Raw genomic sequence first — 22,920 nt, 5'->3', positions numbered from 1 at the left:
TTTTCCCAGCGTTGTAACAGGAGAGACAAGGTGTGGGTTTGTGCCTTAAGAACAGGATACTCTACTTGCACCTCCTTTTTCTCTCACTACCCCCACCTTCTTCTTTTGACTCCAGATGCTCTGTACGGACCGTACCAATATTTTGGTGTACCCATGTACCAGGTGATTTTCAGCCGCATGATTGTATTTTGACATTCCGATCCTGTAGTTGAAAAAATCTCTTGGTACCTGAGGACGCCAAAATTGGGGTACAAGAGGGTGTATGGCATCTTCTTATGCTGTGTTTTTTTAAGTGAGGGACATAAGATTAATTCCATTCACCCAAACACCTAGGCAATTGCTGACTAGGTAAAGTATGAATGGACTTTATAAACACACACACATAACCCAAACCTCCGGTGTGGAATTACCACACTGAAGGCCAGCCTATCGACATTAAGATGGAAAAGAAATGGTAAACAATTATTTTCCTTCTTCCTCCCCGTTTGAAACCTCAAAAAAGAGAAGGAACCAACCAATTATTATTATTATTATTTTTGTTGAGCAAAGGTTATTTTTCTCAACACCTTCACTCCTAATTATTTTACCTTTTTCTTTTTCCCAAGGGTTGTATTTTTTTGAACATATTCCAAAGGTTCCAAGCAAAATGCTACTTTTTTTTGGATTTTGTATGTTTGAGGACATATTATAATGGTAATATCAAATGAGGTTTCTCACATATAAATGAAATTATCTAGTAATTCGAGGAAATATTATCACTTCTTTTACATTTAGAACCATTATGAATATTCTCAATTTACCATTACTTTAAACACAACATCATTCTTGTCATGAGACATTAGGAAATATTTGGATTTTTTCCTCTCTCATTCAGCCTCCAAAGTCTCCAAGCCAAGACTTGTTATTTCGACAGCTTGAGAGAATCAAAAAGAAAGAACAACGACAGAGCCAGAGAAGTGATAACTCATAAGTGCGAAACGTATGATTTCCTTATTTAATCCTCATTTCTTGATTTTGGAATTCATAAGTAATTTTCGTTACTCCAAATCGTGGAACCTGTGCGATACCATTTGTCACGCCCCGCCCCGGAACGACACCTGAGTGGGCGCGAACCGACACGGCCACGTGACATTCCATACAAAAGAACAACAACTAAACGGCAACCAAACAGGAAACAGAATAAAAAACTCCAGCGGAAGACTTAACATTAATATAAACAATGTGTCAACGAACTTTGCTAACATATATAGTACATAAGATGCCTCATAACCCAACACAAGTAATTAGACATAAACGGAGCTCCCAACATAATTACAAACTTGAAGTTATAAAGTACTTGATCACATTAGTCACAAAATGAGTTTAGCAAAAGTAAGGGTTTGACCCAACATAACCAACTCGATTACAAACATTAACACTTGATGCAAAACCAAGTGTTCCCAAAACGCCGACCGGTAGTGGACCAACTCTACGACCACTTGTGACCTGACAATCCAAAAAGGAAAATTAGAGTGTGTGAGATATAGAATACATTCAATAAAATTCCACGATACCCAAAGGAACACCTCACTTGAATGTAACTCACACAAACTTAGCATAAATATTCAAATGAACAACACACATATAATCACAACACATGCAGTGGCACGTCTGCCACGATCCCATATATCCCAAGAGTGGTGTCCCACACACCATGCTCCCAATTACCGTTAATTAGGCGGCATGGCTTACGACATGATGTGCCTCACACGCAAACCTTCAGCGGTATAATCAACATCCAATAGACATGCATATCACTAGTTAAATCTCAAATAGCATGATACACAAACACCACCATGCAATATCTCATTGAACATAACCATATCAAACACACTGACTCTTGTATCGACCAAAGTATGCCGAACAATGGTTTCGGCACCTCCCGAATGATTGGTTCTTTACCTAACCACAAGCTAACTCGTATTAGTTATGAATTCCATGAATACTTGGCACAAAGTTATAAAGCTAATAAGAAGTTAAACAATGTCCAACGAATACTAATATGTGCATATCAATACCTAGAAGTGTCCCAAAACAAGCATAAAGTACCAATATGACATAACGCCTAAAATCAGTTTGCAAACTTACGACCAGCTTGTCTTATTTTGGCTATAAATTCTTATTGGTTTAGAATTAGATCTTGAGACCACCACCAATGGAAAGTAGACTTTCAGCACATGAATTCCAATATATAATATGCCCAAAATAGAGTTCGGATGACAAAATTATGCCCGTCCGAAATTTTTCCAAAAATGCTGATTTTCAATCTCTACCGGTAGGACAAATTTCCTACCGGTAGGAAACCTCAAAAACACAAAAATGACGCCACTGGACAGCATTTCTACCGGTAGGGACAAAACTCCTACCGATAGGACCTGGATTTTCAGCCAAAAATCAAGCACGAACACATCTAACTCCACACCTCCACACCCCACCAAACTCATACCCAAACTTCACCAAAACACACATAAACACCAACCTCCTCACAACAACACAATCATATGCATCAAAACACGTATATCTACACAAGTGAGAGTAATCAAGCTATGGGGTTCCTTGAGTTCAAGAACACTCAAACCATACCCCCATCCATGGATTTCAAACCACAAGAATCCAAATACAACCCAGGAAATAAGGAAATTACCTTGCTAGAACTTCAATCTAAGAGTACGTAAGCACAAAACCCACTTCTCCTCTTCTTCTCTTCTCAACCGTCTCTCTCTTTCTCTCTCAACGTACAAGGGATAAGAATGGAGAGAAATATCTCCCCCAGGATATTTGTAAACCTATAGAAAAGTTATCATATGCAAGCGAGACCAATTGCTAACTTATGTTCCAATCACAAATCACACACAAGACTCTCGCAAATTTTATTGTTTACGATTTAAACCCCCAAAACACAGTTTAATTAAAATATAAATTCAAACACTAAATATCCGGGACGGGTATTACACCATTGAACAAAACCTAGTACGACTTAAGGCAGCCGTTCGTCAGATTAATCAAGGCGGCCAATTTCGACCATTAAATTCTTTCAAGAAGGGCCATTTCGATCACTGGAACCAACTAAAACAATGTTGGGACAACATAATTCCAGTCATTGCACGCCCTTAAATAAATTTGCAGTCAACCCTCGTAATGACAAATGAGAGAACCAATTCAAGAGGGGAAAAAAGGCATATTCTTTTGTACGACATGAACTCACCAAATGTGAGGAAAGAAAACGTCTCCTGGAGCTTAACTTGAACTTAACATGATGAGAGAACATTTGTTACTTGTGCCAAATTGAACCATCCTGTCCAAGGCATTTATACACTCTTAATGGATGTCGCCATTTTCCATCAACTCTGATGCATTACATTTGCGAGAGCATTGAATCACAAAACAGGAAGTATCGGATACCTTGAGGGGATTTTATTCACCTAATAGTGAGTATTGAACACAACCACACAGTGCTATCACACCACAAAGGACATCCCCTCTGTGGCCTTGCAACCGCAATGCCCGCTCCCAATCCAGTTCCATACTCAATGCTGCAACTAACACAATACACTCGACGTAAACACTTGGATAAAACATGACTTTGATAAGAGGCTTGCACATGAGAAGGTTTCCAAAATGCTTATATACACGACAACTAAGCTTTCACTTAATGTAGTAGCTCCATGTTCAGTACAAGCTAGAGCCCAGAGAAGATACAAAATTCCAATGTGTCTCAAAGTCCATGTAGTAATGTAGTTCTTGACCCTAATTGTTTGAGTTACCATAGGCATCAATTGCAGCAACCCAAAATGGGTAAGAGAACACGGTTCTAATATCTAAAATCTACAAATCCGAGTAGCCTTTGTCATGTCACTCTGACAGAGAGAGAGACAAACACTCATCTCATTACATATCCCCCATTGTACTTACGACTTCATTCCTGCATGAATATTGAAAGAAAGAATTAAACTAAACTTGTATGAGTTATACTGGTAAATGGTAATCATAGATGTATAGCTATTATTCTACAGTTTTGCCAAACATATCCAGCTTAAAATAATGGTAAGCACGTATTACGTATATATTGTTTCAAACTACATATGGAGAGAGAAAGAATGAGGAAAATAAAGAACGGAATCCTTTGAATTACCTCTTTCTCTCCAAGTCCATCTAATTAGCAGGACCTTTTAGTGCAAGTGCCACCATGAGGTGAAACAAGAGTCTCCACATAGAAAGCCACGTCAAACAGTTGTATCTATTTCTTTTCGGGTTGTGGATGCCTAACTCCTCCCAATCCAACACCACTACAACCTCTCCATCATTTGCATAACACAAAGGCATAAATAAGCCGCAAAGGCCATTTGGCACAGCAAACAACTTGGTCCAAGATTCCTTGATGCTGTATTCCTTCATGACCCAAACATCAATAGTACCATCCCCACATTCTGAACCACACACAGCCATTCATCCAAAATCCCAAGCCAATAAGTTTATACTCACATTCATAATTAGGTAGCGGCACCTCCTTGAATTTCTCCTCATTAGCATTAAAACAAAAGGCACGGAGGCTTGACGGGTAGTATTGCAAGTATGTTGAAGATGATCTCATCAGGAAGATTGCGCAGTCCCCGTTGCATTTCTAGCGAGAGAGTTTTAAGGGTATTTTTTTGGGTCTTTCTTCGGCGCTGAGAGGTGAGAGAGGGTAGCGGGAAGAAAGTGGAAAAAGCGTGGATTTGTTGTGCCTTCGTATGATACAGGATATTCTACTCCCACCACTGTTTTCTCACAAAACCCCCACCCCCTTATGCTGCGTTTGAAACCTTCAAAAGATGGAAAAGGAAGGGTAGATAATTAGTATTTTGCTTTGCTCTTGGGGTAGCTCCAATAGCATAACCAAAATTGACTAATCAAAATTTGGCAACTCATTTTTTGGTTATCAAATTAAGGAGTTGCTAAGATTAACAATGTGAAGTCTCACAATCAAAGTTATTGATCTCGTACCGTATCAGTTGGTACCGGCCAAGATGAACCGTACCGACCAAAAAACGGGGGTGGGATAAAGCATTAGTAGAGGAGTTATGGACAAAGTTAACAATCTATTTTCCCACAACACTCTAAAGCATTTCAGCTGTGATACCTTGAGGGGACTTTATTCACCTATGAGTCAGTATTGAACATAACCCCACAATGCTATCACACCAATACATAACAGCAAGTTGATTTGGTCAACCACATAGGACATCCCCTCTGTGGCCTTTCAACTGCAATGCTGCTCCCAATCCAATTCAATACTTGATGCTGTAACTAACTACAATATAATTGATTTGAACACTTGGATAGAACCCACCTTTGGGAACAGGCTTGAGAATGAGAAGGTTTCCAAATGCTTACATGCACAGGACTAACCATTCACGTGATGAAGTAGATACAAGCTATGTAGCACCGACACTCCAAAAGGGCGCCGTGTCCACATATTGGACACAGGGACACGGCGGGGACACATATTGGACACGCCGGGGACACGGCTAGGGGTTAAAATGGAATATTTTTTAAATTTTAGGGGGTTAATATGAAATTATTCAAAATATTTGGGTTAAACTGTAATTTTCCCTTTGAAAAAAATTTAAACAATTTGTGAAATTATTCATATACAATGGTTCATAATTTTTTTATATATATGTACATATATTTATTTTTATTTATTTATACACGTGGCGTGTCCCCCGTTGTGTCCGTATCCCTATTTTTTTAGAATGCCATATCCCGTGTCCGTGTCTGTGCTACATAGGATACAATTTTAGCACAAGTGAGAGGCAAGAGTAGATCCAAATTTTTAGAATGTGAAGTTGTGAACATAACCTTTCAGTCTTCCATTAAAAAAAAAACTAACCTTTCAATCTCAGAATCTTGCATCATGCAGCCATAGCAATTTTTAGTAATGTAGTCTGTGTCCCTAATTTGTTTGTAGCTGGAAACTTCTTGTAATTGGCAGGTATGCCTTCCATGTGCCTTTGTATTTTTGTTCTTCATCAAAAGTTTTCGAGTTCCAGGTTAATAACGACGCAAAAGGGAAGCTTGTACTTGTATTGTAACTATAAAATTCTTGTTGCATAGTGGTCCATCTCTCCATTCAATACACAATCTCAACTCTATCCATATTGTCCTCATTTGCAGGACATGCGAAACACCATAGACAAAAAAATGCAGCAACCTAACATGGGTAAGAGAACCTGGTTCCAATATCCAACATCCCCAAATCCAATTAGTCTTTATCCAAGTAGTCTCTATGAGAGACAAACCCATATGCACTGAATAAAAACAATATTATCTCCTTTTACGTATCCCCCAATATATTTGTGACTTTGATCTTGCGTAAATATTATGAAGAATAACCAAACTAAAGTTCCTTGAGTAATCGAAGTCTTTACACATGAGACGTATAGCTATCGTTCTAAAAGCCAGCTTTGCCATTTCAATTTCACGTTTTTAGTCTATGAATTTTCTGAAGTGTTATGTAAACAAATACTAATAGAATGACGTAACATATACAAAGTGATAAGGGTGGCGGAGAATTCAAGAACTACGTGTAGAATAGGAAATCCTGGATGATGTACATATAATATTGGGACGGAGAATTTACCAAAAAAAGAAATATAGGGATGTAGAAGTCTATGGTACACCACACCAGAGAGTACAGGATAAGAAAACTTTTACACCATAGAACTGAAGTAGCATTCCAACAGTTAAGTGCATATAAAAAGTACAGGATAAGAAAACTTTTACACAAGCTTCAAACTACATAGGCAAAGAGAATTGGTAAATAACGGGATTGATCATTTAAATTGCCAGTTTCTCCTCCATTTCCATCTGATTAAGGGAGCCTTCTAGTCCCATTGCAGCCACCGGGTGAAACAAGACTCTCCGTATAAAAACCTACACGAAACCAGTACTGATCGCAAGACTGAGGGATTGGAATCCTCTTATATCTACTTTGTTTTGGGTTATAGACTACCAAGCAACAAAAATTCAACACCATTACAACCTCTCCATCCTTTGTGTCACACAACAGCTTTAAGTTTTGGAAAAAGAACTCTCCTGGAACACTTTGTACGACAAACAATTTGGTCCAAGAATCCTTTGCGCCGTATTCCTTCATTACCCAAAAATTGGCATGACTATCGAGTCTCTTTCGATGCTCCTCAACCACACAAAGACATCCTCCCCAAACCCCCAAGTGAATATGAGTATCCTCACCTTCATAATTAGGGTTGGGCACCTCCTTGAATTTCTCCTCAGTAGCATCAAAACAAACAATCACACTTTCTTGGTTAGAAGGGAAAAAGGTATCTAGATCGCTGCGATGCCAAACCCAATGCGGTGCCCCATTCAGAACAGTTCCCAACCTGTTTTCCCAAATATTGTAATTGAAGTCTGCTGTCCACCTCTTCCACGAATTTAGTTTAGAAGAGAACACATGAACGATAAGAGGGTCAGAACTTAGAGGCCTAATAGTAATAGCCCTAACCACCTTGAAATCGTCACTTATGGAGTCATAACTGAGCCCATACAATATGCGGGCATGTGGGAACTTAGTCAAATCAGGTCGTGAAATTTGCTGATACACTCTAATTGATGGGTTCCATAAACATAATATATTACCAGTATGTAAGAGTAAGATTCCATTGAATGAACCCAGAAATTGGAAACCACGCTTACCGGGCATTTCGAGCTCGGCTACAGTGTGGTCAGGTGCCTGGCAGTCTACGGAACAGGTACAGGGAGGAGAGAGAGAGTGGATTAATAGCTTCTTGTGGTTAGTGGATTGATGATTGAGGTGTGATTTGATGAATTGGGGATCGGTAACTAGAGCAAGCCATGGCTTGGAAACCGATTTGAAACGGCACAGAGGCTTGACGGGCAGTCTTGAGAGTATGTCATAGATGATCACATGAGGAAGATCCGGTAAACGCCGTTCCATTTTTTTCTAAAGTAGAGAGTTTTATAGGGTTTGATATGCAGAGAGAGGTGTTTGAGATGATGTTAGGAAGGGTTCCTGACTTTGAAACTTTTCTTCAGAGGAGAGGTTTAGGAGAGCTGCTTTCCCCCCCCCCCCCCCCCCCCCTCTGACACAGCACCCACCCCACCCAACCCACCCACCCCCAACTTCTTCTTTCCAATTTTTATTCTTCTGTTTTTTTTTTTTCCTTTTTTTTTTCTCTATTACCCCCTCCCGTTGTTTCTTTCCGACTGTTTTTTTCTCCTTTTTTTTCTTATATATATATATATATATATATATTAAAAAATATAGTTTAAAAAATAAATGTTTCAATTTTCAATCCGTTTGAATCAATACAAAAATGTTATTTTTCCAAACATTTCATCCTAAATGGTCGTACTAAATTTTTTAATACACTTATTTTTTAAACTATTTTTTAATATATAAACGGTGTAAAAAATAAGTGTTTCAATTTTCAATCCATGTTACTAATCAAACTATTATTTCTTACATTTAAAAAATTTGTTCTTTCTTTCTTACACAATAGGTTCAAGTCTAATTCTAGATTTTGTAAAGTAATTGAGAGAGAAAAAAAAAGCGTTTCAATTGATCATGTTTATCCGACTATTTTTTTTTGTCCTTTATAGATTAAAAAATATAGTTACAAAAATAAGTGTTCCAATTTTCAATCTGTTTGAACCGGTGCAAAGTTGTTATTTTTCTGATCATTTCATCTTAAATGGTCGTAATAAATTTTTGACTCCAAGGCCTTTCAATGGACATTCTAAAAGAGTTTTGGAACTAAATAATAAGTCTTAGGGTGTTTTGTTGAAAGGCTTTAAAAAGATATGAATAATTAAATAAAGAAATAAATTAAAATAATATGATCAGAATAAAAAAATCTTCACATCCGTTCAAACGCATTAAAAATTGAAGCACTTAATTTTTTAACCATATTTTTTAATATATATAAACGGTCTAAAAAAATTAAGTGCTTAAATTTTCACTCCGTTTGAATCGGTGCAAAGATCTTGTCAATATAATCAGAATAACAAGATCTTTGCACCGATTCAAACGGAGTGAAACTGTCAATTCGCCCTTACTTATCCAAAAGTAATACTTACCGATATCCACTGGAGCTGATTTTTTACAGGGTCCCATAAAATAATATTAAAAAATTTATGGATATTTTTTTAGATTTTTTTGGGATCCAAATGGGGCCAAACGCGTTTGTCCCTGCGGATGGTCCCTGTGGATTGTCCCTGCCCTTAGCTTTTTTGGTAATTAAAAGGGCCGAGGGAGGGTAAAAGTGAAAAAAGGGTGTGAGACCGGGAGGGGTGTGGTGTCGGGGGGTGGGAAAAGCAATTTACGAGGTTTAGATCCGTTTGATCTTCGACTTTACCAAAGATGAGAGAGAGAGAGAGAGAGAGAGAGAGAGAGAGAGAGAGAGAGAGAGAGAGAGAGAGAGAGAGAGAGAGAGAGAGCCCTTCACTTCACGGTCGTTTTTCTTCTGAGCGACAGAGCGAGCTGGGACGGTTACTCTCCTTTCATTTTGTTGAAATGGCGTAGAGAATGATTTTGTTCAAACCTTCCCTAAAATCGGGTGAAGATTAGATTATGTTGTACTTGCACCAACAAATGTAATGATTCCGTGATCCTTACACTAGGTACATTGGATTTCGGATTAGTGCTGTGCAGTAGTACCGTGCTGTGCACCTCCGACTCATTTTCGTGCACTCCACTACACTGCACCATCCCCAAACCCAAAATAATACTAGTACAATTGAAGCCTATTTGGTACCCTTTGAATACAAAATGAATTTTTTTTTTCAAGGACTATTACGGATTCTACAAGGATATGATTCAAACTGGAAGTTATGTTAAAAAAAAATTAGCTCAATTCAATATCGATAATGGATGTTTCTAAATTCGTAGGGCACTCTACAAATTCTAAAACACCCTACGAATTCTTAAACAGCCCTTATTGATATTGGATTGAGTTTAATTTTTTTCAGAAACCCATAAAAAATAATTTTAAGAATAACTTGTGGTTTGAATTATTTTTGTGGGATCCAAAATAGGGTTCCACAAAATTATGCCTATTTATTCGGCACCAAATAGGGAAGAAAATAGGGCATGTGCTGTCCACGTGAGTTTTTTCCGTTTGATTTGTTAACAGAAGTTAGCAATTAGACTTAATAGGTTGCAATAATGCAATAATTGGAAGACGAAAGTAAACGATTTTGATAGTTTGAGAACAAAGTAAAAAAAAAAATTTGTTGGTGCTCTTGGAAGCGTCCACGTGAGCTTTGAATCTATGTGGACAGTGGAGGAAGATTGTGAGGGAATAGTTAAAGCCATTTGGGGGTCGGAAAGGGGAAACAACAATGTCTCTAAGGTGGTTCAAAATTTGGTAAGATGAAAGATGGATCTCCAGGCATGGCATAAGGGGAAATTCAGCAAGATGAAGGAACAAATAGCAACGCTCAAGTGCAAGATTGAGGCAATCCAAGGAGGACCTTATTCTCTTGCCTCTAAAATGGAGGAAGAGGATCTGGCGGCAAAGCTGAATAAACTCTGGGAACAAGAAGAGATGTACTGGCACCAACGATCCCGTTTAAACTACTTGAAATTTGGGGATAGACATTCCAAATTCTTTCATATTACTGCTACTCAGAGGAGGCAAAGGAACTTGATTCTGAGACTTAAAAATGAAAAGGGGGAATGGATCAACTCCCCAAGAGGTATATCTGATATCATCTGTCAGCATTTCAATAACTTATTTATTGATGTTAATCCCATTATAAATTCTGACAAAGCTTTGAGTGGGGTTTCTAACAAGATAAGTGCAGAATCAAATGTTAACCTTTGTAGACCAGTGAGTGACCTAGAGATTACCTCTGTTGTGTCTCAAATGGGGGCCCTCAAAGCCCCAGGTCCGGATGGTTTTCTAGGGTTGTTTTTCCAAAAATATTGGGAGCTAGTTAAAGTGGATGTCAGCAATATGGTCAGGGATTTCTTTGATGGCTCCTCGAATCTGGGTCCTCTTAATCAAACCAACATAGTCCTCATCCCAAAGGTTCCCCACCCTGAAACCATTGGCCAATTCCGCCCTATCAGTCTATGCAACTTTATCTACAAGATCATTTCCAAAATTCTTGCAAATTGACTAAAGCCCTTACTCCCTTCTATCATTTCCCAAGAGCAATCTGCCTTTATTGAAGGCCGTCAGATCTAACATCATCATTGCTCACGAAGTGTTTCACTACATTAAACACAAGAAGAAAGGCCCCAAAGCTCTCATGGCTCTGAAGCTGGATCTAAGTAAGGCATATGATAGAGTGAGATGGAGTTTTCTGGAAGACACAATGTGTACTCTGGGCTTCACCGATAGATGGATTAATTGGGTAATGCACTGTGTTACTACGGTGAATTTCTCGATTATGGCAAATGGCAGAAAAGCGGCAGAGGTCACACCATCTAGAGGATTGAGGCAAGGGGACCCTCTTTCTCCTTACCTATTCCTCCTGGTGGCAGATTCTCTATCTTCCTTATTGTCTTCAGCTATTTCAAATAGAGAATTGGGGGGAATTCGTGTCAGGAATAGAGGGCCTGTTCTATCTCATCTTCTCTTTGCAGATGATTCGTTGGTGCTCTTGGAAGCAAATCTAAAGAATTGCGAGAAGGTAAAGGAGATTCTGAATATGTTTGGTGAAGCATCTGGAGAAGAAATTAATTTCCAGAAGTCAGAAATTTTATTCTCTCCTAATACCCTAAAGGATCTCCAACAGGAGATAGTTAATTTCATGGGAATGGGGATTATGAAAGACGGCTCCAAGTACTTAGGGGTACCCACAAGTTGGGGGAATTCAAAGCAAGAAACCCTTGGCTATGTGAGGGACAGAATTATGACCAAACTCCAAGGTTGGAAACAAACGATCATGAACCTTGCTGGCAAGGAAGTCCTTATAAAAGATGTGGCCCAAGCTATTCCTACTTTCCCTATGTCATGTTTCAAGTTTCCAAAAATGCTTTGCCAAAAAATAAGCTCTGATATTTGTCGGTTCTGGTGGGGGAACAAGGAAAAAGGCAACAAGATCCACTGGGTTCGTTGGAAGGAGCTGAACGGTCCAAAAGAGGAAGGAGGTCTGGGCTTTAGGGATTTACAAGCCTTTAATATTGCTCTCTTAGCTAAGCAATTTTGGAGAATGGTAAAGGAACCCGATGCGCTCTGGGCTAGAGTTCTTAAGGCATCCTACTTCCCAAATTCCTCCCCTTGGACAGCCAGGAGGGGAGCCTCTTCGTCATGGATTTGGTCCAGCTTATTGGAAGGTGGGGATTTATTAAGGAAGGGATCCCATTGGAGGGTAGGAAATGAAAAGTGACCGGCCGTGAACCATGAGGCTAATCCATGGAACACGCAGCCTAAATAAAATCAAAGTAACCGAAAATCAAATGATCACTTTTTCATTATTAATCAAATCAAAAGCCAAATATGTCTCATCATAAACATGGGGCACAACCATCCCATGAACCATACAATATCCAATAATCCAACAATAATTAAAAGAATTTGTTATCTGACAATTGTTTCAAATGCGGAAGCGATTTTTTAAAATAAAACTAGAATGAGACACCCTAAGGAGGTCAACAAAAGAAATCCCTGAGATGCCACCAGAGTCCTTCTCTAACTCCCCAACTTGCCTGAAAGAGAAGTTGGAGTAAATCCGTCAGCTGACAAGCTCAGTGAATAGCAAGTATGTATAATAAATAAAGTTGAAAGCGAGGATTAAAATAATTTATCATTAAATCATAATTTGGCATACGAGGTGTCCGGCAGAATAACAAATTAATCAATGAAGTATTTAACCAATAAATATTCTTGGTGGTGATCACAACATTAACTCCATCAACAATGGGGAACCACAATCAAATAGTACCATGGCCAAAATAAATCTCATCAAAATTGGATCCAATATCGAACTTAGAGTCACCAGGGTTGGCAGCCCATGGTACTTTTCCCTAAGACGATCCGGCGTAAGAAAGCCGTTGAGCATTAGGGTCACCGGCCTAACACGGTCTTTTCCCCAATGGCCAGGGTCACCAACACGAGAAGGAATAAGTTCCCTGGACTTCCGAAATAAATGTTCCCATTAATATCCACCAAGTTCTCACCAAAAAGAATATTAACAATTGATCTTAGAAAACTAATCGCATGCCAATTTATAAAACATCTTATAAACAGTTTCGAGTCTCCAAATAACATTCATATAAATTTCTGAAGGAAATACTTTTAAGGGACACAGGGAACTTTCGAAAATACGTAACATACTTAACTACTCACCTGGGTCCAAACGTAATGCAATCGAACATGCAAAAAGGAGGCTAACCTGAACAGAAGAACAATACAAAATGACTAACGATTCCCGAAATTACATAATCTAACAGAAAAAGCCTACACCTAAGTGACTACCAGACCCTCTGAAACCCAAGGCTTCGACAACTGATAAAACCCAAATCCAAAATCATAATGCCACTGTATGCCAATACCCATTCTCCCAAATTTCCAACAGCCCCTCAACTTCAAGCCACCACCCAACAAAATTACAATAAACTAAGATAAAGTAGTAACTAAGAAAGAAAACAATGTTAGCACGAGCAATTCCAATCACCCGAACCACCACCCACACGACACAACACCATATCATCCCATATTTGGCCAATATTCTCCACACCGCACACCGCCACAAAATCCGAACCCCCTCTCTCACTCCGATTAACCACATCAAGTAATCCCTCCACAAACATTACAAATATCCCAATAATTTTGCTCGACACTTGTATGGTAGTGCCCAATCCATGGACCTATTACTTTGTGAAATGGTAGATCAAAAGAACGAGAGAGATTAAGTGAAATATTACCTCGAAAGAATCCAAAGATAATATGCTCTCTACCACGGCTGCTGCTCTACTCAAAAGTCGACGTTTCTTAAAACCAACCCTAATGAACTGGTGAAATAATATGCCCAAGATAAAGTTTATCAAACTACCCACTAATTACTCGCGTTCTCCCCTTAATAATAGGTAACCACTTAATAAAAGTATTAATTACGGTACAACACCAAAGACTAAAACTATTTAGACTTATACCCCAACACTCTAATTGTGCCGACAACAGTTATACCAGCCGGAGAGAGAATAATATCAATTAGGATCCAAACCATAAAATCCTCTATTTTTCTTTTTAACAGAAATATAATTATTAGGAATAAGAAAAGACGGGGTGTTACATCCTTCCCCCCTTAAAATAAATTTCGTCCTCGAAATTGAATACTAATCTCAAGCATCCAAACATGGGTATTTTCTATGCATTTCCCTCTTGACGATGCAAATTACTTCATAAACCGAGTGCATACTGCAACACTATAACCAAAAGCCTTCTTCTTCTTTTTTTCCTCGAAGTATTTTTTTCTCTTCACATCAAGTATCTCAATGGGTTGTTCATCATAGGTCAAACCATCTTGAATATGAGTGACTCTTAATCAATTACACTGGACGGACAATGCACATGCTTCCTCAGCATCGTTATATTAAAAACATTATGAACTTTATCCAAACTAGATGGCAACACAAAATGATAAACCACCTCACCAATCATTCCCAAACCTCAAAAGGCCCAATTAGCAAGGACTCAACTTCCTCTTTTTGCTAAACCGAAGAACACCTCTCAATGTGAATACCTTAAGAAACACCATATCTCGTATTGTAAACTCCAAATCCCTCCAATAACTATTCGAAAAAGAATCTCTTATACTGTACATAGCAATTTTTCCAATAATTGAACTCACCCAAAACTATCGAGGAAGTTAATCAAACCAACCTCGTCAATCAAATTAAAATCACCAGAATTGTAAAAGAACATCAAACTAATAGTCACTAGTTTACCATCTTTCAAAAAAAATATTCATAGGTCCACGCAGTTACTCCAAATAAAATTCTATATCAAACAAAAGCTTATTCTCTTCTTCTTTTTTGTAAAAATTTAATTACTGCTAACAGTGTAGCATCGTGAAAAAAAAAAAGAAAAAGTCAAAATTACTATTTCAATAAAATAGTCGGAGCATCAATTCCTTATCTCAGTTAAAAATTTTGACCTCAGAATTGGTTTACACCATTATAGTAGATCTTTAACATAATGAAAAATCAATACATCACATTTTCCACTCATTTTTTTTTTTAGTATCATCCTCAAATGTTTCAAACACGTGACTTAGCACAACCGTACTTGGAATTTAAAATGTCCAAGTGAAATTTCATTGCTTGCATCAATGTTTAAGTCAAATAACAACATTAAAGTTCATATTGCATAGAACAAATATTTAGAAAGTTAAAGTATACAACTATACATATTTCAATGTGAATGCTAATAATCTTCTTTTTTAGTAGTTAGTCATCAAGCCCAAATACAATTCTTGTCACGAGTAATCCTAACCAAAATTTGAAATCACCATAAGAATTTCTGAATCTCCAAACACTCCATAAGATTGAACTTGACAACTTTCAGTAAACTCCCAAACTATACCGGCCCATTCAATAATTATAACTTGAACCACTTACTTCCTCATTGTATTCTGTAGTATTGCATCTAAATGTATCTAATGTAGCTTCTAGCTAGTAGATCACAACCTGGCATCAATAAACTTACTCACACCATATCTAATAATATCAAGCCCTCTAACAAAATTCGAATCTCCATAACTTGAATCGGTTTGCTCATTCTTCTATGAAATTAAATACATAATTAACCACTTATCAAACCGCACCAAATCACTTAACCAAATGTAACACTCAAAGATCCGAACAAACTACACCACCATAAACAAAACATGACATGACATTGTCCATACTCCACTACGACAAACGCTTCAACCCTAATGAACTGGTGAAATAATATGCCCAAGATATATAAAGTTTATCAAACTACCCACTAATTACTCGCGTTCTCCCCTTAATAATAGGTAACCACTTAATAAAAGTATTAATTACGGTACAACACCAAAGACTAAAACTATTTAGACTTATACCCCAACACTCTAATTGTGCCGACAACAGTTATACTAGCCGGAGAGAGAATAATATCAATTAGGATCCAAACCATAAAATCCTCTATTTTTCTTTTTAACAGAAATATAATTATTAGGAATAAGAAAAGACGGGGTGTTACACAATGGACTGTCCATCAATGTCTGGGAGAATAAATAGCTAAATATCCATAATGAATTTGTGTCCCCTGTTGCTTTGGCCCCCAACAATGATAAGCCTATATTAAAAGTAGGTGATTTGTTTCTGGATGGTGGTCGGTCATGGAATGAGGAAAAAATTGACTCTCTATTTCCATGGGAGGTGGGGAATGCCATTAAGTTGACGCCTATCTCTTGGTCAGGAGGTGAAGATATGCTAACCTGGGTACACTCTCGTTCCGGAAACTACTCTGTCAAGTCCGGGTACCACCTAGCTTTCTAATCAACCCAAGGAAAGGATAGGGGGCAAGATAGTTCATCCTCTAAGCTCAATTCAATCTTGTGGAAGAAAATCTGGAACCTTAAATCCCCTCCTAGGTTGAAACACGTCCTCTGGCGTATCATCAGAAATGCAGTTTCCACCAAGGAAAACTTGTTTGCAAGGAAATGTGCAAGAAGTCCTATATGTGGTCTCTGTGGAGCTAAGATAGAAACAATTGAACATGTTCTCCTAAGGTGTGAGTGGACAAAAGAAGTATGGGCAAATAGTGGTATTGAGTTTCCAACACCGGTGAACAGAGAGGTATCTGTGAAGAAGTGGTTTGTAAGTCTCCTTGTCGAATGGGGTGGCCAATTTTCGGAGAGGATGGGTCTCATAGGCCAAATTTGCTGGGCAGTCTGGAAGCAAAGGAATGAATGGGTTTTCTTGCAGCAAATGCCTAATGCGAAGGTGAATCTTAAGAGGGCTATGGGTCTTCATGGGGGAATTCTTAGCAGCGACTTGTTCTCAGATAAATGTACCAGCCCATAATCATGGTGACAGTAATGTCCCGAAGTGGCAACGTCCCCTCAACGGTAGCTGGAAATTTAACTGCGACGGGGCCTTCAACCCCTCGGACAAGTCCACTGCTTTTGCTGTCTTAGTTAGAGATGAAAATGGATCAGTGGTAGAAATTAACCACGGGAGAATTAAGGTGTCTTCGGCGCTAGCTGCTGAAGCTTGGGCTATTTGGATTGCAGTGTCAATGGCCCTGGCTTGGGGGAAGAAGGATGCTGTGATTGAGTCGAATTGCCAACCCCTGGTCAATATGCTCCAACCAAAGTCTGTCTTGAAGAATTGGACCATTCAAGCTATTCTGGATGATATTTTTTCCTTTTCAGCTAATTCAAACTTTGTTTTTAGTTGGTGTAATCGTCAGGCCAATAGATGTGCTAACTGGATTGCCTATAACAGTAGACTAGGTGTTGGTATTCCCCTTGCCCCTTGTAATCTCCCTGTTGAGCTTTGCTCCTTGATTCGTTCGGATCTTTAATTGAAGTTCAGCCTTTCAAAAAAAAAGACACGCACACGATTCACGAGCATAAGACAGTAAAGTAATTGACACAACAATATACGTGGTTCTCCAAAATTGGGTGCGTTCACGGGAGAGAGCAGTCCTTTTTTTTTATTGACGATCACAGAACGTAGAGTTTTACGATAGATAACTTTTATACCTCCTCTATTGCTGCCCTAATCTGTATTATGGCCTGAATACCCATAATACCCGTATTATCGCTCCGTTCCGTTCCCCTTCGCTGTGCCTCGCTCCACTCCACTATGCTCGCAATTGGCCCTTATTATAAAACTTCTCGGTACGTCTCATAATATGAGCCACAATCTCTAACATACTCGAATCCAAAAAACATCCAACAGTGCTGTGTTTCCAACAGTGCCAATGCATCCCATTTAGTACAGTCCCATGCCGTACCTTGATAAATCATGTAATCACAAGTCTTCAATCCACTTCCATGAACTAAGTTTACAAGTGAAGACATGGACACCACGAGGGGCATTACTTAAATCATCAATAACAGCCCATACCACCTTAAAATCATCACTAACAGAGTCGTAACCAAGCCCATACGTCTTAGCCCCACGTGAGTACTCGGGTTGGGAAAATTTTCGGCACATTCTGATTGATGGGTTCCACAAACATAATTCAACACCAATACGTAAGAGTACGATGCCATTGAATGAACCCAGAATCTCGACATTAGACTTACAGGGCACTTCAAGCTTCGCTATGGCGTGGTCAGGTGCTTGGTAGTCAAACGAATAGACAGAGTGAGAAGTGTAAGAGTAGAGGACTAACTTCTGGTTCATGTTGTCGTTTGTGGATTGATGGAGGTGTGATTTGATGAACAGGGGATCAGTTATTAGAGCAAGCCATGGCTTGGAAACCGATGTGAAACGGCACAGAGGCTTGACGGGTAGTCTTGAGAGTATGTTAAAGACGATCTCATCAGGAAGATTGGGGTAGTACCCGTTTCATTTCTAGCGAGAGAGTTTTAAGGGGTTTTTTTGGGTCTTTCTTCGGCGCTGAGAGGAGAGAGGGTAGCGGGAACAAAGTGGAAAAAGCGTGGATTGGTTGTGCCTTCGTCTGATACAGGATATTCTACTCCCCCAGCTCTGTTTTCTCACAAAACCCCCACCCTCTTATGCTGTGTTTGAAACCTTCAACAGATGGAAAAGGAAGGGCAGATAATTAATATTTTCCTTTGCTGTCGGGGTAGCTCCAAAAGCATAACCAAAATTTGCAAATCAAAATTTGGCACCTCATCTTTTGGTTATTAATTTAAGGAGTTGCTAAGATTGACATGGTGAAGTCTCACAATCAATAACTTTGATCTCATACCATACCGGTTAGTACCGGCCGAGATGTACCATACCGGCCAAAAAACGGGGGTGGCAATGTGGCATAAAGCATTAGTAGAGGATTTATGGACAAAAGTTGACAGATCTATTTTGCCACGACACTCTAAAGCATTACAGTTGTGACTGCACCGAAACTTTTGAAATAAAAAAGTTCGATACCTTGAGGGGACTTCATTCACCTATGAGTCAGTATTGAGCATTACCACACAATGCTATCATATTTCAGTTTCAGAGTCCGGCATCATGCAGCCATAACGTTTTGTAGCCATGCAGCTCATGTCCGGACCAAGGGAGTTTTAAGCTAAATTGTGATGTAGCGACGCATACTGCATAGTAATGGGAAGGATGCTAAATTAGGTGTTTTCATCTGAGATTGGAAAGGACAGTTCGTTGATGGATCAGCGTACTGTGCAAATATTTCATCTTCTCTCCAGGGTGAGCTGTTAGCAATTCGTAGAGCATGTGGAATGGTGAAAGACATGGTATTGGTTCGTGCTGTGATCGAATCAGACAATTAGCTTGCAATCAAACTCGGTGTATCTGAATTGGTGCCCCCATGGGAGATTTCTGCTGTTGTGTGGGCTATTAGGCAGCTTATTAAGGAAGCGTTGGCCAGGGGTTCAATTTACTTGGATTAGCAGGAAGAATGAACTGGCTCATGTAGCGGCTACCAAAGCGGTTAGAAAAGTTCGTGTCCCCAATTATTTGTGGTCAGAAACTTCTTGTAATAAGCTGGTATGCCTTCCACGTCTCTTTGTAATTTTTGTTCTTCAGCAAAATTTTACGAGGAGTTCACTCCTCCTGGCGAAGAACGACGCAAAAAGGGTAACTCGTAAGTGTAAACGTAAAATTTGTGTTGCATTATGGTCATTTATACACACAATCTCAACTCTATCCTTATTGTCCTCACTTGCAGGACAAGTTAAGCACCATAGACATCAATTGCAGCAACCTAACATGGGTAAGAGAACCTGGTTCCAATATCTTGGGTAAGAATCTCCAATATATTGCGACTCTGACCTTAGGTAAATGAAAATTGATTTTCGCCCTCCACTTTGTACGCAGGCTCTCAACTTTGTACATGAAGTTACTAATAACTTCACGTTAAAAGTGGAGTGCCAAAATCAGGATCTTAGGTAAATATCAGGAAGAATAATCAAACTAAAGTTTCTCGAGTAATCAAAGTCTTTAACCACGAGACGTATAGCTATCATTCTAAAAGCCAGCTTTTCCATTTCAATATAAAATCATTGAACAGGAATAATATAAGCTATCGTTCTGAAACACGCATAGCTATCATTCTAAAAGATCAATAGCCAACGTATTCAAGTGAATATGAAGTATTGGAACTATGCTTCATTTATATTGTTTTGAACTACTCGTGCAAAGAAACAGAATTAACGAGGAAAATAGCGCATAATTATCTATTTCTCTTCCATTTTCATCTGATTAGGCCATTGCAGCCACGAGGTGAAACAAGACTCTCCAAATAAAAAGCCGCAGTAAACCACTCGCAATCCGGAGGGATCTCAATCCGCTTGTATCTGTTTTGTTTCGGGGTGAAGATCATTGGCTTCTTCGAATCCATTACAACCTCTCCATCCTTTGTGTAAAGTAACATTGTACAGATTCTACAGAAGGGAAAGTAGAACTCTCCTGGCTCACTTGGTAAAACAAACAACTTGGTCCAAGATTCTTTCACGCCATATTCCTTCATCACCAAAACATCCGAATGACTCCCCCAACTGTTGTCAACCACACAAAGCCATCCACCCAAAACTCCCAAATCAATACAACTGTTCGCGTCTACACAAATAGGCATGGGCACCTCATTGAATTTCTCCTCCGTAGCATCAAAACAAACAATCCCACAAGTAGAATACATATCGTGGTTGAAAGTCACAACCCAATGCGGTGCCCCATCCATAACAGTCCCGGGCGCATCACCAAAACTAGAGTTGCCAAGGTCTTCAATCCTCTTCCACGAACTTAGTTTAGAAGTGAACACATAAACAGGAGTAGGGTCTTTTGTCAAAGGGCTGACGACAGCCCGAACAACCTTGAAGCCATCACTAACAGAGTCATAACCAAGCCCATACGTCATATTCTTGTATTGGCAATCTGGAGATGGTGAAAGTTTCTGATACATTCTAGTTGATGGGTTCCATAAACATAATTCAACGTCATCAATAGATAAGAGTACGACCCCATTGAATGAGCCCATAACTGAAACCCAAGACTTAGACTTGCAGGGAATTTTAAGCTCAGTCACGGTGTGATCGGGTGCTTGGTAATCTACGGAATAGATGGAGGGAGAAGCGGCAGAGCAGATGATCAACTTCTGGTTCATGTTGTCGTTGTTTGTGGATTGATGATGGAGGTGTGACTTGACGAATTCGGGGTCGGTGATGAGAGCGAGCCATGGCTTGGAAACCGATTTGAAACGGTGCAGAGACTTGACGGGTAGTCTTGAGAGTATGTCGTAGACAATCTCACCAGGAAGATCAGGCAAACCCATCACGATTTCTAGAGAGAGAGAGAGAGAGAGAAAGAGAGAATCTCTAGGTTTCGTTTTTCTTTTTGGTGAGAGAGAGAGAGAGAGAGAGAATCTCTAGGTTTCGTTTTTCTTTTTGGTGTTGTGGAGGAGATGGCGTGGGTTTGAGTCTTGGCTGATGAGTCGGTTTTAGCAGGAGCACTCCAGAATGCGCTTGCAATTGGACGAGCTCGGATCGGGCCCAAATTTGATGGGCTGATTTATTTTCGCGTTGCAAAGAGGCCTTCGGCTTACATAGAAATGGCCCTAAGTCGTGAACAATGTGGATTTCTGCCTAATTCATTCGTTAAGGCCTTTAATTTACTTTTTGGGTAAATGACGGTCCGGAATGTGTTTTGATAATTAATACCCGAGTAAGACATTGCTGAAAACATTTGTTAATGTTGAAAATATTAATTATCAAAACACATCATGGGCCATCATTTTCCCTTACTTTTTTTGCTGTTTTAGGAAAGTTTTAATTCGTTAATAACTAAGGACTATAATTCCGTTTCGGTTGATTCTTTTTGGAAAAATCTTGTTTTTTTTCCTTTTTCCATTTTATTATTTTGTCCAAATTTTAGGAAATTTCGTTTTTAAGTTAAGGGTCTTATTAAGGTTACGCCTTTTCTCTATAAAAGGCTGTAACCTCATTATGTAAGCAGCTTTTGATCAATAATATTTAGACTTTGTCTCTTTTTCTCGTTGACTTGAATTTATCATTCATTTGAATTAGTACGTAACTGATCTCGTTGTTAATTCCGCTGCGTCAATTTCTCCTCATGTAGCTTCAAAACAAAGAATCACCGTAAATACACTCGAATCCAATGAACATTCAACAGTACTGCGTTTCCCACAGTGCCAATGGGGCCATCCCATTCAGTACAGTCCCATGCCTTACCTTGAAGAATCATGTAATCTCAAGTCTTCAATCCACTTCCATGAACTAAGTTTACAACTGAAGACATGGACACAACGAGGGCCATTACCTAAAATCAGCAATAACATCCCTAACCACCTTAAAATCATCACTAACAGAGTCGTAACGAAGCCCATACCTCTTAGCCCCCCACACGCGAGTACTCGGGTTGGGTAAATTTTCTGTACATTCTGATTGATGGATTCCACAAACACAATTCAACACCAGTACGTAAGAGTACGATGCCATTGAATGAAACCCAGATCCCGAAATAGACTTACAGGCACTTCGAGCTTCACTATGGCGTGGTCAGGTGCTTGGTAGTCAAACGAATAGACGGAGTGAGAAGTGTTAAGAGTAGAGGACTAACTTCGGGTTCATGTTGACGTTTGTGGATTGATGGAGGTGTGATTTGATGAACAGGGATCAGTGATTAGAGCGAGCCATGGCTTGGAAACCAATTTGAAACGGCACAGTGGCTTGACGGGTAGTCTTGAGAGTATGTTAAAGATGATT

The 22,920-nt window shown here is 39.2% G+C and overlaps 3 protein-coding genes across 5 annotated transcripts; 1 reads left to right on the top strand and 2 right to left on the bottom strand.

Moving 5' to 3' along the window:
- Positions 1–1,268: 1,268 nt before the first annotated feature.
- LOC131323124 (putative F-box/LRR-repeat/kelch-repeat protein At1g11620) lies at positions 1,269–8,132 on the bottom strand. Of its 3 annotated transcripts, none has more exons than XM_058354760.1 (3): positions 7,738–8,132; positions 1,878–1,941; positions 1,269–1,485 (listed from the first exon to the last, which is right to left on the bottom strand). In XM_058354760.1, the coding sequence occupies exons 1-3, from the start codon at positions 7,997–7,999 to the stop codon at positions 1,350–1,352; spliced, it is 462 nt and encodes a 153-aa protein (XP_058210743.1). In that variant the 5' UTR covers positions 8,000–8,132; the 3' UTR covers positions 1,269–1,349. The 3 variants fall into 3 exon arrangements, 2 of the variants coding, with proteins under 2 accessions (XP_058210743.1, XP_058210744.1); XR_009199088.1 differs by lacking the exons at positions 1,269–1,485; positions 1,878–1,941 and adding exons at positions 3,643–3,961; positions 4,172–4,841; XM_058354761.1 differs by lacking the exons at positions 1,269–1,485; positions 1,878–1,941 and adding an exon at positions 3,643–4,841.
- A 7,776-nt stretch (positions 8,133–15,908) lies between these two features.
- LOC131324029 (uncharacterized) lies at positions 15,909–17,570 on the top strand. The gene is made up of 4 exons (XM_058355859.1): positions 15,909–15,959; positions 16,280–16,483; positions 16,607–16,987; positions 17,049–17,570. Exons 1-4 carry the CDS (start codon positions 15,909–15,911, stop codon positions 17,568–17,570), a joined length of 1,158 nt encoding a protein of 385 aa, XP_058211842.1.
- Positions 17,571–20,393: 2,823 nt separating this feature from the next.
- On the bottom strand, positions 20,394–21,470 carry LOC131324028 (F-box protein CPR1-like). Its single transcript, XM_058355858.1, has one exon. It carries the CDS (start codon positions 21,468–21,470, stop codon positions 20,394–20,396), a length of 1,077 nt encoding a protein of 358 aa, XP_058211841.1.
- Between the last annotated feature and the right edge of the window lie 1,450 nt (positions 21,471–22,920).

Source organism: Rhododendron vialii, chromosome 4a, assembly GCF_030253575.1.
Source record: "Rhododendron vialii isolate Sample 1 chromosome 4a, ASM3025357v1".
Lineage (NCBI taxonomy): Eukaryota > Viridiplantae > Streptophyta > Magnoliopsida > Ericales > Ericaceae > Rhododendron > Rhododendron vialii.
This window is presented reverse-complemented; position numbering and strand designations above follow the sequence as displayed.

Coding starts and splice junctions, on each gene's coding strand:
- LOC131324029 (XM_058355859.1), top strand. CDS start 15,909: ATGACATTGTCCATACTCCACTACGACAAACGCTTCAACCCTAATGAA. Junction 15,960..16,279: donor GCTTCAACCCTAATGAACTG/GTGAAATAATAT, acceptor GAGAATAAATAG/CTAAATATCCATAATGAATT. Junction 16,484..16,606: donor GTGAAGATATGCTAACCTGG/GTACACTCTCGT, acceptor ATCTTGTGGAAG/AAAATCTGGAACCTTAAATC.
- LOC131323124 (XM_058354760.1), bottom strand. CDS start 7,999: ATGGAACGGCGTTTACCGGATCTTCCTCATGTGATCATCTATGACATA. Junction 1,942..7,737: donor AGCCGAGCTCGAAATGCCCG/GTAAGCGTGGTT, acceptor GCTTGTGGTTAG/GTAAAGAACCAATCATTCGG. Junction 1,486..1,877: donor ATACTTTGGTCGATACAAGA/GTCAGTGTGTTT, acceptor TTGGATTGTCAG/GTCACAAGTGGTCGTAGAGT.
- LOC131324028 (XM_058355858.1), bottom strand. CDS start 21,470: ATGGGTTTGCCTGATCTTCCTGGTGAGATTGTCTACGACATACTCTCA.